Source organism: Cololabis saira, chromosome 9, assembly GCF_033807715.1.
Source record: "Cololabis saira isolate AMF1-May2022 chromosome 9, fColSai1.1, whole genome shotgun sequence".
Taxonomy (NCBI): domain Eukaryota; kingdom Metazoa; phylum Chordata; class Actinopteri; order Beloniformes; family Belonidae; genus Cololabis; species Cololabis saira.
The window spans coordinates 28,397,760-28,416,812 of NC_084595.1; the positions used below are offsets into that span (position 1 = coordinate 28,397,760).

A 19,053-nucleotide genomic window follows, 5' to 3' on the forward strand; every position below is an offset into this window, starting at 1 on the left:
TTTCTGAAAAACATGAATTGTCCCCCCCAATAAAAAATACCCTAAATTATTCAAAATTGAACAAATGTATCTTCAGACTTAAAGGTTGAATATGTAGAATATTTATTAAAAATATATTTCTAAAAAAATAATACATCCACAGTGCGTTTTGAGGTGTACAGAATGAAAGCAATTGGCCTTTTTTTTTTAGAACTGTTTACCACCATAACTGTGTTAAAACATGATCAGTTAGTTTAAACAACTTGTTTAGGGCTCCATATTTCATCCATATATCAATTGATCGTGCATAAAGTAGTCCCATAGCATAGGATAAAAGGAAGATGGTGAGAAGAATTTGAGATGAGTAGACACTACATGCCCAAAACCCTTAAAATTATGATTCACGAATATAACAGTTAAGTAAGCAGTGACACACACTGTTGGCTGTTTAGGACAAATAAACAAGAAAGGTAAGCACAATAAATGATTCCCTGTGCAGTATTTTTTGGCGAGCCTTTACCAATTTATGGCATGGTATGAGTTGCATATTGGCAAAAAATAAAAAATTAAAATCACGTTGGTGTCCCCCCCAATCCTGACATCGGATCTGCAACCCTGCACACAAATAACAGCAATCACAAAATAAACATTAAAATGAAAGCGCAAACTGTTTTAGCAAATAAGGTGCAGTAGTGGTGACTTCAGTAAGATGTAGAGAACAACAACTTCAGTAATAATTAAAAAAAACACGGGCTCATGTAGTTTAAAAACACAGGCACTGCCGAAAGGATTCTCGTTGTCGGTCTTTTAAAAAAGAGCGAAAGGCTTCAAGTGAAATACGTTCAGGCATTTTCAGTTCAAATTGGAGGATATTCCAAGCAGAGGTTGGAGAGAAACTAAAAGCTTTTTTCCCCAAGTAAGTCCGAACACGAGGAACAGCCAGGTGCAAAATGTCATTTGATCTTAAAGCAAAGTGGCTATTAGTTCTCTGAAGGAATAAAATTAAATAACCAGGAACCAATCCAAGAAGAGCCTTATAAATCAGAGTCATCCAGTGTGTAAATCTTCTTACATTCAGAGAAGGCAAGCCAGCTTTAGCAAACAATTCACAGTGGTGAGTGAGATGGCTGCAACCAGTTATGAAGGAGTCAAAGACTGTAATTCTGACTTTTAGGATGTCATGTTGCAGACAATGTCTCTTTGGAGTGTTAAGAGAGCCTTCTGCCATCATGTGTGACAGCAAGACAAGAAAACATTTTCTCCTTTTTTGTTTATGATTTTTTTTTTTTACTTTTATACACTTTACTGTGATGTGTCAGTGTTTAATTCATGCTGCATATTCCTCTTTACTACTGTTTCGTTATTCGAATCTTTTCTTTTCTTTACAAACTCATTTCTCCTTTCTGGGTTTAATTTCTGCTTCTCTCTGTAGTTGTATTGTGTCCTTGTGAATGTTTTCCCATATTTTCTAGTTGTTGAAGTCTAAAAAATCACTAAGAGCAGATAAATCCTACTTTACACACTATACTGTCTATATACTGTCTATACTGTAAATGTTACTTTTTTTTATTAATTATTGCATTGTAAGTCTTTACACAGGGACATCTCACCAAATCAGAAAGGTTTAAGTTTCACTTTAGAGAAAGCAAAACTTAAATTACATCTGATTTGAGTGGTGACAGTATGTGGGCAGAGTCCAGCAGTGGATTTGCTTGCCCGTGAAGTGGCTTTGACATGAGCTATGCTGATAAAGCTCCTACTGTGGCTCTTTAGGCCTGCGCTGCCTTTGCCAAAGCTGTCATATGACCCAGTCACTCAGCATGCTACCATTCAGCTTGGCATACAGACATTGTGTCCCTTCTCAGCACTGTATTGTGGCCATTTATAAATAGACATGGGCCTAACCATTGACATGCCTTGTAAAGAATAAAATCTCTGTTTCATAGCTCCCTGCTCAGACCCCTGACCCCCCCACCAAAAATACAATACCAAACAACAAAAATACAGAACACTGAAAGTATGAATCCATCTTGGCATTTTTAAAACTCGCTGACCTCAATGCATAATTATGAATAATGACACTATGAGCACTGTAGCTGATGACATACATGCTCATGTCAAGAGACTGAAAGTCTTTGTCACAGACGGCATGGATTTGAGTCCCAGTTCCAGACCTTTAATCTGCATAACATCCTCCTCTTTCTACCCACTTCATCTATTGACTTGGAAATTAAGGCATATAATAGAACCAGAAACCATTTTTACAAAAAAAAAGAGACAAACAAATCTAATTTGGAATTAAAGCTGCAAGCATCGTTGGTCGGGCCCTCGCACCTATGGCTAGCACCCCCCTGGTGCCACCACATTCTTGGTCAATGTCACTATAAAGTACATTTGGGTTTGCCATCAAAGTCACTCAGTCATCATGAACATATTAGAAAATAACAACAATCTGAGGTTCTGGAGGAAAGGGCCAAACATTTGCACACATATGAGTGTCATGACATGGATTTCCACTATTTTAAACCCTTTTCTTTTATTCGGTGTAGCCAATTTTGGCACGTCCCCCATGCTGCTCTTCTGGTAAATGCAAAAAGTGGTAAAAGGACACAACATCCCAAAACTTTTTATATTTCCTTATTGTTCACCAGATGTTCTTTAATAGATAAAGTACATTTCATGATTTATATTCCACTTTTATAGTAATTTTAAACATTTTTTCAATGTCCCTGAAACTGATGTCCACTCTTTTGTTATGGACATTTAACAGATCAACTAATTAGTCATATCCTCAACACCATTATGTCTTTCTTCACTGGAAGTTGATTCATCTTCCACACATCGCATCTGAACCTCGCATTCTGTAGGTCTTGGCCATCAGATCTCAATACTTTACCCTTAGGGACTCTCAGGAAGTGTCTTGAGCTTTTCAAAATATTTTATTAATGGATTCCAAATATTATAAAAACCGTCATTGGACCCTCTAGTGTCTATTATATCTTTTCTAATTTTAGATACAACATTAGATCATTCATCCATACAGATCATTTTGGTGGGCAAGAAGATTTCCAGTGTAAAATAATTTGTCTCCATGGCTATCAACATTGAAAAGGCTATTATACCAAAAATTCAAGTATACATATTAGGCTGACATTCTATTCCTGTTAGTTCAGATATTGTTTTATACACTCCAAACCAAAATTAGTTCAAGGATGGGCATGACCGAAACATATGTGTTAAGGTTCCAGGGGCCCTATGGCATCTACTACAATTTTCATCCATATTGTCAAATATCTTTGCCTTTCTAGCTTTAGAGTAATGCATCCGGTGTAAGATTTTAAACTGAATTAAGGCTAAATGTGCACAGGATGTAGTCCCATCCACCCTACGCACAGCCTCTTCCCATATACCATCTGGAATTGCCTCTCCCATTTCATTATACCACTTGACTTTCAATTTACCATGAATATTCTCCCCTTGTGAGGTGATTATGGAGTAAATTCTAGAAATGAGGCCCTTTAGATTAGGAGAAAAAAATGACTTTGGCAAGCAAATTGGAAGACACTGGAAAAGGTAAAGAAATCTAGGAAGAACATTCATTTTTATACAGTTCATTCTACCAACAAATGTCAAATTAATGGCAGTCCATCTCTGAAAATCAGACTTTAGCCTATCCACCAACAGGGTGAAGTTTTTACCAAACAGTTCTGAAAAAGTTAGAGCCAAATTAATCCCTAAATACTTAAACCCATTTCTGGACATAGAAAATGGAATGTCAGAATCCTGAAGAGAACGAGCCTTGGCATTTATAGGAAAACACTCACTTTTTGTCAAATTTAACTTATAGCCAGAAAAAACAAACGTTTGGAAACATTTTTAACACTTGTTAGACTATGAATAAGGCCCAAGATGTATAATAATACATCATATGCATATAATTACAAATTGTGGCTCAACCTGCCTGTATGAATCCCACATATTTCTGGCTTTGACTTAAGCGCAATAGAAAGAGGTTCTATAACCAAAGCAACCAGAAGAGGACTGATTGGTGATCCCTGCCGTGTTCCTCTTGTCAATGGAAAAATTCTGAGTGATTTCTATTGGTAACTACAGATGCCTTAGGATTATTTTTGTAGGATTTATTTGTCTGGTTTCTGCACTGGTTTCAGGCATTCCCGCTCTGGTTTTCGGCATTCTGCTCTGGTTTCCGGCATTCCCAGAATGAACTCTAAACTTCAATGTGCTCTGCTAGAAAAGACAAGCGTAATTTCAGAATAAAAGCATTGTCTTTCATATAAGACACTTTGCATGTTTAGGTTTAAACGTCCAGAAATGAAAGTGTCATCTCTGCCGGACGTCTCATGAACATGAATGTTTTGAACTGGACCGTCTCCTTGGATCAGAACTCCAGTGATCTCCTGTGACTCTCTTTGTGGACTGTGATCCTTTTTTGGTTTGAAATGTTCGACAAATAAATACAAGGAAATACAAGAGCTCAATCCACTCTCTAAAATTAGGGCCAAAACCAAATCTGCTCAAACACTCAAACAGAAAATCCCATTCTACCATGTCAAATGCCATTTTCAAATCCAAAGAAATAACCCCCTCTGGTACAATATTGGATGATGGTGTGTATAAAATATGTAGAAGACATCGTACATTAGAAAAAGACTGACGTCCCAAAATAAAACCTGTTTGGGCTGGGGAAATTACCTCTGTCTTTAGCACTTTTGCCAAAATTTTTACATCCCAATTAAAAAGTGAGATAGAGCGATATGACCCACATTTCTTTCCGTCTTTCCCTGGTTTTAAAGGTAAAATTGTAGAGGCCTCTGCTAGTGTTCTTGGCAAAGTTTAAGTATCTTCTGATTCATGAAACATATCCTGTAACAGTGGAATTAATTGCCTGGAAACATTTTTAAAGAATTCAACTGGGTAACCATTTGGGCCTGGCACTTTCCCATTCTGCATTTCCCGGATAGCATCTTCCATTTCAGTCGATGAAATAGGGAATTCTAATTCTGCTCTACTAACCATTTATTTTAGGGATATTCAACTGAAGTTATATAAACTTTTAAGTATTTTATAAGGCGGCCCTATGAGTATGATCACTTATGAGCATATGGGGGGGATCTGTGGTCTCTTGGACAATTAATACAAAGCATGTCTTGTTGCCAACAGGTGGCCCTAAAGGGATTCCCACTTAATGCACTACAAATGTGTTCAGGGTTGCACTGCAAACATATGCACTACATTTTGGGCAAGTTCAAACAATGTTTGGCTGAGTGACGGCCCCAAAACTGTTATAGCCGCCCCTGCATCTCTCTACTGATCGTAAACAGCAAATCCTTGTATGATGGTTTAAACAATTCGTCAAAAATCAACCATTAATTGAAAAAGGAAAAAAAAAAAAGAATGATACCGAGATATACAGCTATATTTCTCCAAAATTTGGTGACACTGATTAATATATGACTTGTCATAAAAAATATAGTATCCATATAAAAATGTCACTGTACGTACGTGTATCCGTTTGATCAATCTGAATGAAACACGGTTTAATCAGCTCAGGGTCGTCAGTGTTTGTGAGTTTGAAGATGATCGGACAAAGTATGGGAGAAATATGATGATCGGTTATGATTTCATTTTTTTACATTTCTTAAAATATACTTACATTTTTATTAATCTATGTTATGGGGTATAAAAATATTGCCTATGTGAAAGATTTGATCCTTGAATTTCCCCTCTCAAAATCAAACAGGTGATTTTTAGTCATTCTTTTCATACATGTGGGGCACAACCATCCACTTCCTGTTTCACAGCGAATGACATATGTAAATCCATGGAACTATGCTGTGAGGAGACAATTTTGGGTATTCAGTTCAAATCTCAGGATGATCTGATGAAGCACAGCGTAATTACAGGACATAATGTGGCAAAAACCATTTTCCTTTCATTCATCCAAGATTGTCATATCCACTTGTTCAGCATAGTAACCTCATCAAACGTATGAATTTTGGTTAAGTTGGACAGCTCATAGGCAAGTTAGAACAAGTTTTCCACTTATGGCAAAGCATCAAAATTCAATACGTCACCATGGGAAGGTCCTTGGATGGAAACAAAATGTTATTTCATGATTTGCTTCATCAACCTCTTAAGCATGGATTTGACCAGGTTTGACATCTTTTTGACCATCATGTCAGGACAGCCACATCGAAACGTGGAGCCAGTCACTTCCTGTTGCCACTAGGAGGCACTATGATGTGACTAAATATGATGGTCCTGTCCAGAGGCGGACTCTGATCAAACGCCATACGCCAGGACATATGTGGCTTCTGGGACAATGCAGCACCGAGTAAGAGCGAGATGAATTTTGATGGCAAAACGTCAAATTTTGCTGCAACGTCACGGGCGAAGGAAGAAGAAAAAAAAAAAAAAAAAAAAAAAAAATAAATAAATAAATATATATATATATATATATTCATTCATTCACAAATTCAGTTAAAAATGGGAGACTTCCTGTACATTGAAGAATATGGGTCCTTGAAACTTTTCTGTGCAGGTCGCCCATATACATAAGACTTCACGGCTGTGTCAAAGAGAGTGAGGGGACAGTATTTACATCATGATCACCATTTATTGGTCTGACATACAAAAAAATATATATATACAACTAATGAAAGAAATTAAACCTCAGTAGTTTGGATGCTTTCTTCTTAAGTCACATAAATATAACTATTCCCACGCTCTCAGAGTTTAGGCATCACTGAAAACCAGAGCAAGATGTGTAACCACAGTCTCTGCTGTACATCAGTCGATGGCCTGCTGGACACAGCAACACTTTGGATATTTTGAGCTAACCCTGGAGAACAATTCCCATATAATGCCTAAAGCTAAAAAGTCCTAATGTCAGTCTCTTCTGACATTCTTCCATTCCAGCAGACGACCCAGAGTAAGGCAAGAAGCCGAACCAAACCGTGGTCATCCTCCGATTTATCAAGAGGAAACCATTTTCCTTTAGTGTGGTCAGAAAATTAGCTTCTTTTTCATCACAGCTGAAAAACACAAAAACAGGAATTGTTAGATAATTTAAATTAAAAATGTTCTGAACACTAAATTCACATGGTGGTTCTAGACTACACGTACAGAAGAAGGCTGTAATAAGCAATCTGTGAAAAGTTTCCATCAACTGTGTTAGAAGAGTCTCCCTGTAATATAGGGTTGTACAGTGTGCATACAGTCAAACCCAGATATTTTCCAAACCACATGAGCTGGAAAAATGTTTGAACCTCCCTCCCAAGGCCCTATTTTACTAAACCCTACCTTCCCACTATCCAATAAACTGCGTGTGCATGTTCTATGTTGCTATATTCTTGATGTAAAGTGCAGCCAACACCCACTGAATTACCAGGGTTAGTCTAGGCACATAAGATTTATAACCTTAGTATGCAAATAGTGTGAACTCAAAAGGTCAATCAAAGATCCACAACTTGCTTTATAGAATTTTAAGTTTCATCAATCATCTTGGGGACATCTCATATTTTGTTGCTCTAAATAAAGTACAAATTAAAAAAGAAAAATCCAACCAATTATGATCTAATTAATGCCACAGAATAATGGATACATTTACATGATAGGCATAGAATACAAATATGAGCTAATAAGTTTTCATTACTTGTGTCCAGGCCCTCTATTTTCCTCTTGAGCCCGACAGTTTCCTTCTCTCTTAAAGCCTCGGCTGAGCAGTTTGGTCTGGGGAGTTGGGGACCCGGGGTTGGACCAGGCCGGTTACTGAAGTAACTCTCCTTTAGAGCCTGGAGGATAAAGGACAGTACGGCAAGTATGAAAACAAAACCAAATTGCACTTGTACTGATCAGACACAATGTACAGAATATGATCTCATAGATGTTTATTGCCCTCAGCTACAGAGAACATATATTACCACTTTTTTTAGAAAGAAACAAATTAACTTTATTTTATGTTACATCGTTTCCATTCTTGCCTTCAACGTTGGCCTTATTGCTGAAAAGGCACATTTCTTCAGTCCTATTAAAATATACCAAACCCAGTAATTAAGATGTTTAGAGCATCTCTCAAAGGTGATGAAATCCACTGAGTGAGAACTTGTTTTGATTTACATTTTCCCACAATTTTGACAATTAACTATTGTTTTCTTTTAATATTTTTTATGAAAAACTTGCAAAAGTTCAAGAAAAGATCTAAACTTTATCACCTGAAAAACAAATGAATTTAAAACAAAACAAATTTCATGTAAACATAAAATGTCATCTGGGGGGGTACATACTGGATGAGAGGGAATTTCAAAAGGAGATCCAACAAACCCTGAGATGAACCCTGAGTCTGACGCTCACTGAACATGTGTCAAAAGAACTGGATCAGTTCCACATCACTAGTAATAAACAAAATTCAACATCATCGTTCTAATTAATGGCCGTATTCATGAAAAACCCATGATGATAGGTGGTTTGGCAGAAAATAACCATCTGTATAAATGTGTGAGTGATGATTCATGGTGAGCACCACAAAATTAATCCAAACATTTTAGATTCGATTTTTAAATTAATTTTCATGATGGCCTTTTAGTGGATGTTAGTGAGGATTCGGGCAGCAGGGTTCTGGACTAACTGCAACTGTGTGATGGATATTTTAGGGAGACCCTTGAGAACAGCATTACAGTATCTAGTGTACTGAAGACAAAAGCATTGACAAGTTTTCCTAAGTCCTGCTGAGACATCAGTCCTGAAATCCTGACACGTTCTTCAGGTGATAATAAGCTGAGTTCACTACCGTCTTAATGTGGCTGTTAAAATGCTGAACCACTTCCAGATTTCTGGCTTGGTTATTTTTTTTTTTGTTTTACTGCTTGAAGCTGAGTGCTGACTTTAATCTTTCTTCCTTGGCTCCAAACGCTATTATTTCTGTTGTGACTTAATTTCACAGAAGAAAATTCTGGCACAGCCACCCTTTAATTTGATCAATGTTTCAATTGGATTATTGGACTAAACCAAGATTGTTTAGACACAGTTTTCGGACACAAAAAAGGACCACCTTTCATCTGGGAGCATTCATGAATACACCATGCAGGGATATGTACGACGTTAAATAACTCCCTTTCTGGAACACTCCCCAGGTCAGAAAATAGGAGAGTAATGACAAGTATGCACTTTAACATCTACAGTCAAACATTTTTTTAATCAACCTAACGTCCAGCTTTTTGGACTTGGAGGAAGACAGGGTACCTAGAGAAAAGTCACATTAAGATCTGGAGGATATACAAACTCCACAAAAAGAGACCCCACTGAAGATTTGGACCAAGAATTTTCTTATGGTGCTTTCCACTAGTACCTACTCAGCACGCTTATACCTGCCACGCCCCCGTCTTGCGCTTTTCCACTATGGGCCAAGGCGGGTGGAGCCGTGCCAAGCAGATACTTTTTCTGTAACTATTCTGGTGAGGTTCTAACCGGGCTTAGCCGGCACTATATCTGACGTCATCACCCTCCACGCCGCTGAGTAGGTACTAGTGGAAAAGAGCCATTACAATGATGTGATGACCATGCTAATCACCCAAACTATGGAGCCTGTCAATATGCTACATTTCAAAAAAATTAATTCTCAGGTTTCAAATACATTTGTCTTACTGAGGTTAACGATGCAGGAGTTCTTTGTAAGAAGAGCGGCTGTGTTAGTTACCTGTGTTGCTGTGGTCCTCGTTGAGGGGTTAAAAGTAAAGAGTCCCTGTAGTAGCTCAAGTAAATCGTCACCAGCTGCGCTAAATATATGTTCCAGAGGAGTGCCAGGAAATATCTTAAAGGACACATAGTCTGGCAGACTACTCATTCCCTGCAGAGACATTCGACAAAGAACGGTTTACAAAGATCTTTACATCTCATGTAAATAAATATATAGTTTTAAATTGTAAAAAAAAATACTCACAGGCCACTTCTCTTCTGTGGGTGTTCCAAGAGCCTCGAAAATCTTGGTCAGCTGGTCCAGATCCGAGTCACCAGCAAGGAACGGTACCTACAAAAGTCAAGCCCATTAACATGGAAATTGGGGGGGGGGGGGGTAGGTAATCAGACTGTATAGATCAGGGGTTCTTAACCTTTCTGACCTTGGGGCCCAATTTTTTCAGTACAGAGTGGCCCGGGGCCCATTAAATATTAACACTGTATAGCAGGGGTATTCAACTTTAAGAGGTCCATTTAGAGAAAATTTACTCAAGCGAAGGTCCAGAACATCATTATATATATATATATATATATATATATATATATATTCAAGTAGCCTCATAGTTGTATCAACATCTGCATCTGACTGTTATATTAAAAAAGTACATATTTGCCCATTAACATGTGTAACTTCAATTACACATATTTTTTTCTCTTAAAAATAAAATAGATTTTATTTTATTTTTCAAATGCTATCTTATTTTATTTCTTTACCAGCAGTTTGAATTTCCCCTTTTCTTTGTTAATTGTCTCAACACATTTTTATAATAAATGAATATAAACACATCTTAACAATTGAACAGTTTTGCAGTTTTTCTTTCTTCCCCTTAATCTTATGCCCCCACTTTCTGTCGTTCAGTGAGAGAACTGAGCTCTAATTTCTCCTGCCAGGACTTTAAATCTGGGCTGGATGGTGTCAGGTTCTCATACACATGTGAATGTGCTCATTGATGAACCTGGAACGATATTTAGTTTTAATTATGTTCATTGTGGAGAAAGCTGCCTCACAGCTGTATCTGGACCCAAATATGGGCAGGATGTTTTAAGATGGTCAGCTTATTTTCTGTGACTTCAGTTCAGACTTGAGTGGATATGTTTGATGAAAAACTTTGTGTTTTGTTTCAGTGGCGTTTCACTTTCGCACTTTAAACGCCACGGTCTCTGAACATATGAAACACTGGTTTTGTCCCAGTGGGAAGACTGAAACAGGATGAATCTGTCCATTCCGGGTTGAACTTCCCTTTCCACCTGTTACGCTTATCATCTCTGTAAGAGTCAAGCTAATTACTTACTAAGTAACTTACTAAGTTTTATTTACATTAATAAGTTGTCAGGACTCAGTGTGTCGGGCTTCATCCGAGCCTGATCAGCTGCGACGGCCAGAGCCCGAAACTCTCTGGCCGCTGCAGCCGTGTCCCTTTCCGATGCTTTTGCAAGCCCGAACAACAGTCCAGCCCACACATCTACATCTACCATCCTTCAGCAGTAACGACGGAGCCGCCCGAGCGGCACCGACCTCCCCGGCCGCGGGGACGCGTCGGGATTAATGATCACGCCGCGCTCGCTCGCTCTGGGCGCAGACCCAAGTAATCGATCCCTGATCCTGGCGGATCTAAACCTACTCTGTGCAAAATGAAGGATTTTCTCTATAAATACACACCATTTCTCTTACTTTTACACATACAGCTAGCTGAGGGTCTTCTTCTCCTCATTTGGTTGGGAGTTGCTATGCAGTCCCGCGGCCCCCGCGGCCCACACGTACAAAACTGATTTTTTGTCGCGCCCCACTAGATGGCGCTCGCGGCCCAAGTGTGGGCCGCGGCCCTAGTGTGGGCCACGGCCCTATGGTTAAGAATCACTGGTATAGATCATTGAAGTAAAGTTTACATACTCGAAGCAGCAGCTCTGCCAGGATGCATCCCACTGCCCACATGTCAACACCAACACCGTACATCCTGGCACCAAACAGGAGCTCGGGAGAGCGATACCATCTAAGGAAGAGATCAAGGAAACATGCATAACATTTTTATCTTATGTGCTGCTTTCCAGTAAACTAAAAACATATTTTGTTTAAAAATTATCCCCACATTCATCTCCTCTCATAATACATCTAATAATTCATCACATTCATTTTGTCATTTAAATAAATACAGAAAACATAATTTTTTCGAATAGTTCAGACCTGGTAACAACTTGATGCGTGTAGACTCTGTTGGGGCTTCCAAAAGCTTTGGCCAAACCAAAATCAGCCAATTTCAACACACCATTACCATCTAACAGCAAATTATTGGGCTTCAGATCCTGTGCATTAAAAGAGGATCAAAACAAGCATTATAAACTCTGCATATGCAGTGAATGTGTGTGGGGTATGCATGTGCTCTTACCCTATGCAAGATCCAGTGGTGGTGCATATATTCCAACCCCTGTAGAGTCATGAGGGTGTAGGCTTTGATATTTGCTGGAGTCAAAACTAGACTGGTGTCTTTGATAATAACCTTCAAAATTCAAAACAAAGAGCAGCAGTTTTAACCAAAGCTGCATATTAAAAAAACAGTTAGACATCCATTACTTCAGGGTTTATAACTGCAGCACTCAGTTACCATACACTTCTCTGAGCAGATAGGAGATTTAATGGCAACAGTGGATATTTAAGGAGCGGGAAACAGCCAAAACAGTTTGTTTTAACCTTGCAACAAGAGCCCACAAGGTTCCAGCAGTTGTAAAAACACCAATTATTGTGTCCTTCTACGCAACATTATAGGTAGCAAAACTGCTTAACATCTGTGGCTGATTAAAGTTCATATCACAACAAGTAACCATGTGGTCTAAAAATAGGCTCTCAGCAACAGTGAATAAGAGGAGCCTCATATTTCCCCCCATCTGCTGCCTGTCAGTGAATAGTATATGTGCCTTGTGAAAGCTAACAGCAAAGTAATATAGATTTTTTATTATTTATTTACAGAGCAGGCTTATCTTGTTTGTATTGTTTTAATACAGTCAGATGTATTAGTAGTGGGTGTCCATTTGGAGCAAGAGAAGGACTAAACTATAAAAGCCAGGCATTGTGGTTTTTGTTTTCTTTTCTACTCCTAGGTTGCACTATCACAGTGTTTCCCTCCTTTGCACACTCTTGTCTCCTCTGCCCTTCAAAGCACTAAATGCAGACCACAGCTGGAGACAAAATAGTATCACAGCTGCTATACACATATTAAAGAACGCATTTCTTAAAAAGCAACATAAAAAATAATTTACTGCCCTAAAGCTTTTGACTAACTTGACTGTTCAAAACAACATTAGGTGATTGCAGACAATTGTTAATTTTTCTATCCTGACTTTTGGTACACTAATTTTACAGCCCCCCACCCCAAATAAAAATAAACCCAAAACAAATAAAAAACTATACATAGGCAATACTTTTTCAAATCCTCTTTCAGTCATAACAATATTTACCTCCTCAAATAGAGACTTGCTGCATCCTATGACTTTAGATGGATGATTTTGCAATTGTGGAGACGTTAAACGCAACTTATTTAGTTTAGTAGTTATTTAGTGAGGAGCTGCCGCAAGTGAAGGAGCTCAAGCATCTTGAGGTCTTGCTCATGATTGAGGGAAGAATGGAGCGAGAGATTGACAGGCAGATAGGTGCAGCATCTGCAGTAATGCAGACTATGTATTGGTCTGTTATGGTGAGGAGAGAATTGAGCCAAAAGGCAAGAACTTCTGTTTACTAATTGATCTATGTTCCTACACTCCCCTATGGTCATGAGCTTGTGGTAGTGACTAATTAAGATTGCAGATACAAGCAAATTAATTTCCTTTGGAGGGGTGGGCTCTCCCTTGGAGATAGTTCAGTAATCTGGGAGGGACTTAAGTTGAGTCACTGGTCCTCCATATTGAGAGGTGCCAGTTGAGGTAGTTTGGGCATCTGGTGAGGGTACAGCCCGGGTGCCTCATGCGGGAGATGTTTCGGGTATGCCCAATTGGGAGGAGGCCCTTGGGAAGACCCAGGTCATGCTGGAGAGATTATATCTCTCAGCGGACCTGGGAACAGCTTGGTATTCTCCCAGAGGAGGAGGCTGGAAAAGAAGACCTGGGCCTCTCTGCTTAGACTGCTGCCCCTGTGATCAGCAGAAATTATTGGATGAATGGACGTAAACACACGAAATCTACATATCAACTGCTGACAGGAGAAATGATATAGGAAATGTAGGGCTGCAACAAAGGCATTCGAAAGCAATTAAAATAAAATAAATATGCTAATTATCTGAATCAAATCAAAAAAATAAACTCTACAAGAGTTCATTTTAACAACACGGTTTTTTAGGAGATTTGCTGTCTCTTTTAAGCCCGGCCTAAGAAATCTTGGTGTTGTCTTTGACAAAGACATATTATTAGAACGCCGCTCCAAACAGCTGATGAGGAACTGTTTTTTTTTTCCATTTAAGGAATATTTCTAAACTAAGAACAGTTGTTTCCAAAAATTATCTTGAGCTAATTATTGCTTTTGTGTCATCTCGTTTGGACTACTGCAACAGTTTGTTTTCTTGCTTAAACAAGAAAGAACTGGCTCGTCTTCAGCAAGTCCAAAACTCTGCAGCAAGTCTTAAAAACTCTTCACTGGTCCCCAGTCTCTTTTCGTTTTAACTTTAAAATCTTGTTCCTGACTTTTAGAGCTCTGCATGGTCAGGCCCCCTCCTACATCAAGGATCTACTATGATCCTACACTCCTTCTCCTAGACTGAGATCATGTGACCAGAGCCTCATGGTCCCTCGTATCCGCATTAAAACGCGAGATCGCTCCTTCCAGGCCGTCGCACTGAGGCTCTGGAACGATCTCCCACTGTCTATACATTCTCTGGACTCCATCGATGCTTTAAGAACAAACTTAAAACCCACCTGTTTCTCCAAGCTTTTAAACATTAGTAGTGAGAGGGTTGTTTATGAACACCATGTTGATTTTATGTACCGGTACTTTTATTCCAGGAGTTTTTTTTAAATCGGTATTGTCTTGTTTTTAAATCGTATTTCTACTTTTATTGTAGTGTTTTATTTGTGTTATTATTGATGTTTTATTTTTTGTGAAGCACCTTGTGACATTCCGTTGTCTGTGAAAGGTGCTATATAAAATGTACTTACTTACTAACAAGTATAGGGTTTCATCACAACTACAGAAGAATTAAGTCAAATGTTTTAAGAAGGAGACATGACTCACCTCCAGGTCTGTTTCCATGAAATCAAACACCAGGCTGATGTTTGATTTATGTCCAAAGGCATCCAACAACTACAATAGATAGCAAAACAAAAAGTAGTATTTAATTCAACATGGTAAGTAACACAAATATGCTCATACAAGCGTGAGCTTGGGCTTATTCAGTCAAAATTAATAGGCCGGTGTCTCCAAAGATATATCTTGTATGGCAGCATGAGCAAATGAATGTTTAAGTACCCCAATAATGTTTGGATGATGCAGCTCCTGCAGCAGCTTGATCTCCCGCAGAGCGGTCCGATTTATACCTGCAGGTGAGAAACTGCATGAGCGGGTGAATGAAGAACATCTTTACTGTGTGTTTACGATCAGTAGCACTTACCATCTTTAGCCTCAGTCCTGTGGCCAACTTTAATCTGACAGAACCAAAAAGACGGAAGTTTGGTGTTAAAACATCGTCACAATATTTAAATGTCTGCGTGTTAGTTTACTGATTGACTGTTACCTTTTTAATGGCAACTATCGTGTCAGTCATCTTGTCCCTGGCTTTGTATACAGTTGCAAACTGTGGATAGAAAACAAACGCATTGAGTATGGGTGGGTGGGTGTGTGTATATGTGTATATGTGTATATGTATGTATGTATGTATGTATGTATCATGTCTGCAGTTAGCGGTCCATTCCGGTTCATATCAGTGTAAATGGTGTCAGACTTAGCTCAGCATGTGAGTGCATGTGTGTGTGTGTGTGTGTGTGTATTTGCGTTTGTTCATATGAGTAAATATATGATCCAAAAAAGATTACTCAAATCCTTTGAGACTACTAAACTATTACTAATTTTTTTCTTTACATAGATGCATGTGTAGTCAGTGACAGTTATATTGTCATTTTGATGGGTATTTATGTACATTAGAGAGAGATTGTGTGTGTGTGTGTGTGTGTGTAAGTAGATATAGAGCAGATGCAGTTAATAGAGACAGTATAGTGTAAATAAGGATATTTATAAGTATATATTAATAATTATACCGGCACGTGTGTACAAATATATATAGAAATATTCAACTATGTATGTGTGTATGCATGTATGTATGTATGTATGTATGTATGTATGTATGTATGTATGTATGTGAGTATAATTACAGTATATAATAATAATAATAATAATAATAATAATAATAATAATAATAATAATAATAATACTACTACTACTAATAATAATACTGTTATTTAGCAGTGTGAGTACAGTGTGTGAGTATTTATAAATACGGGTTAAATGATTAGTGAATGGGGGTAGCATTAAATAAGTTTAAACTTCTTCCTACTCCTTTTCTGCACATGTAAATTAAGTTATCAAGTGCTAAAGGATGACATTCTTTGTTTTGTTTTCTTAAACTTCTCTTGAAGTGTTGTTTTTTTAAATGTGCAAAAATAAATAAATCAAATAAAATCAGTATAAACACCACAAAGTGTCAGCTCCGCAGCGGCGGCGAGGCTTTGTTTACATTAGCAACCGACATGTGCTCGCTGGTTATCCGTGATGGTTTCCGCAGGAAACAGCTTTTGGACGGAGGCAGCCAGGAGCTAAATCCAGGCCGAGCCCCCCCTCACCTTACCTGACCCTCTCCGAGGAAGTCCAGTTTCTCATATCGTTTGGTTCTGGTTTTTCCATCGTGCGCCATGGCAGCAGCAGCGGCTCCTCCTTCCTGCCCAGTTAAAGGGCTGCAGCGACTACTTCCGGGTCACCAGTGCTCTTTACTGGAGCAACAGCGCCACCTGTGGACACAATCGTCTCAACACAGAGAATGGTTTGTTTTGATCATGTGCACAGATTTGGTTCATACAGGACTGTCTCAGAAAATTAGAATATTGTGATGAAGTCCTTTATTTTCTGTAATGCAATTAAAACAAACAAAACAAAAATGAAATATTGCAAGCCTTTTATTATTTTAATATTGCTGATTATGGTTTACAGTTTAAGATTAAGATTCCCAGAATACTCTAATTTTTTGAGATAGGATATTTGAGTTTTCTTAAGCTGTAAGCCATTATCAGCAATATTAAAATAATAAAAGGCTTGCAATATTTCAGTTGATTTGTAATGAATCCAGAATGTATGACATTACAGAAAATAAAGGACTTTATCACAATATTCAAATTTTCTGAGACAGTCCTGTATATGACTTTGAAATGTAGTACGTTATTCAACATGATTTACATTTGTATTTACGTATTTTGTAACCGATCATATTATTTAATAGAATACAAAACATGAGATTAATCATACTTGGAATTTAGAGATTTTTTTTTTTGTTAGTATTACTATTCATGTATACGAATACTGATTTATTTTTGTATACAACATTAAAATTTCTTCACACTTTGAAAATTCCAGTGAATTACTATAATGTGCAATATGGTATATTACCCACAGTTTTCCCTTTTTTTCTTCTTTTACCAGTTTTGACATCAGTCCCCCGGGTGTCTCTTCTGTCAGTTAGGAAGGCTTTGTGATCCATGCACCAGTGAGCACATCTCTACATCCCATCTCCATTCACAGTAAGATACCCTCACATCCCACAGGATTAGGCATGGCTCCTCTCCTTTGACCCTCCTTGTTTCCTGATACACAGCCCCCCACCCCGCCTTCCAGTGCACACTGCACACTACCCATTGACTTTTGTTTTAATGTTAAATTTGACAAGAGGAGTGTGAAAGATCAGCAGGCCTACACCCCCCCACACCCCCACCATGCCCAGATGTATGCACATTCATAGTCTGACAGTTCACAGATGTGGCTGACAGTGTGTGCCTGTGCAGCCATGAAGAGCAGAGAAGAGAAGAAAACAAAAGAACATAAAAGAAAAGAAAAGAGAAGAGAAGCTATCTATCAGTCTTCCAGTCTTTGGTGCCACTATATCATCAACATTTAGGAACTCTAAGAGAGGCTTTTATCTGGATCATCACTGTCCAGCGGTGGACGTACCTCAGATCCACTTACATCATTAGCTCTAAAACACATGTGACACATTGATGTCCTCTAATTTTGATACGATTTGAAGGCATTATTGTGCCAGTTCCCCTCAGTGTCTTGTCAAGGCTGTGAACGAGGGAAGGCGTGAAGTGTTGCTGCTAGTGCGTAGACAGTTTGTCACAGTAAATCTTAAGACGGGTAGCAATGTGCACAGTAATTCACTCTGGCTATGTGTCACATTAGCAGATGGTGATGCTGTTGAGCTAATGCGCGTTTGTGTGTACACCCCTGTTTGACGGGCAGGAGGAGAGTGAAACCACAAAAGCTGTTTATCAAACTCAAAGGAAGTGGGTGTTGTTAGGCGAGGACGTGTTGCACCACCACATCCTGCTGCTGGGAACCAGCTTCAGATGGGACAGTATTCGCACAATGTACAGTAAACAACAAAGGTGTCTTTTCTTGTGTATGTGTTTGTGTGTAAGTATATGTTTGTGGCGTGCGGCTACTTTAGACAATGTTCCCCGATTGTGCTGCTTTATTAATTTGAGGGGAAGACTGTTTGGGAGGCCACCACAAGTGACTTTTAAGTATTTCATTCCCCTTTGATTAAATGTCCACTTTGATGCGGCCTTGCACACTGTTGCTGTTATGCATGCTCAGAAATTGTAATCAGATTTCTCATAAATTAAATCTAATGTGGAATGACTCAAAACGTTTCATTTTGTCTCCCACATATCCCCAAAAATCATAACAGCTGTGAAACAGATTTTTTCTTTCCGTTTTTCTTTCAATGACCAGTTTTCATTATTTCCCCTCTGCTGATTTACATGAGCTTTATTGGATAATATGAAGCTAAAAAGAATTTGATGCTATTCTTAAATGTGTGAGCCAGGAATGATTCAGTGCTGTTGCAGTCACTGCTGTTTCATACACCTGTTGTGCTTCTGTCTCCATTTTAGAGTCTCAGGGGAAGTGGCAGTGTTCTGTCATCAAGTGAGTTTTCCTCTTTGTTTCTCTCTATCATTCGTTCACGTAGACACACACGGATACACACACAGATGCAGCTGTATCTGACCACATGCACATTAAAACACAACAGGATGTTAGGGTGGATGTTTGAGGTGTGAAGGTTCACACAAGCTGTG

At 38.6% G+C, this 19,053-nt stretch overlaps 1 protein-coding gene across 1 annotated transcript; it reads right to left on the reverse strand.

Moving 5' to 3' along the window:
* Positions 1–6,725: 6,725 nt before the first annotated feature.
* cdk7 (cyclin-dependent kinase 7) lies at positions 6,726–16,655 on the reverse strand. Its single transcript, XM_061729966.1, has 12 exons — positions 16,551–16,655; positions 15,444–15,503; positions 15,321–15,354; positions 15,179–15,246; positions 14,945–15,013; positions 12,117–12,227; positions 11,915–12,033; positions 11,624–11,723; positions 9,938–10,024; positions 9,695–9,844; positions 7,655–7,793; positions 6,726–7,034 (listed from the first exon to the last, which is right to left on the reverse strand). The coding sequence occupies exons 1-12, from the start codon at positions 16,614–16,616 to the stop codon at positions 7,006–7,008; spliced, it is 1,032 nt and encodes a 343-aa protein (XP_061585950.1). The 5' UTR covers positions 16,617–16,655; the 3' UTR covers positions 6,726–7,005.
* Between the last annotated feature and the right edge of the window lie 2,398 nt (positions 16,656–19,053).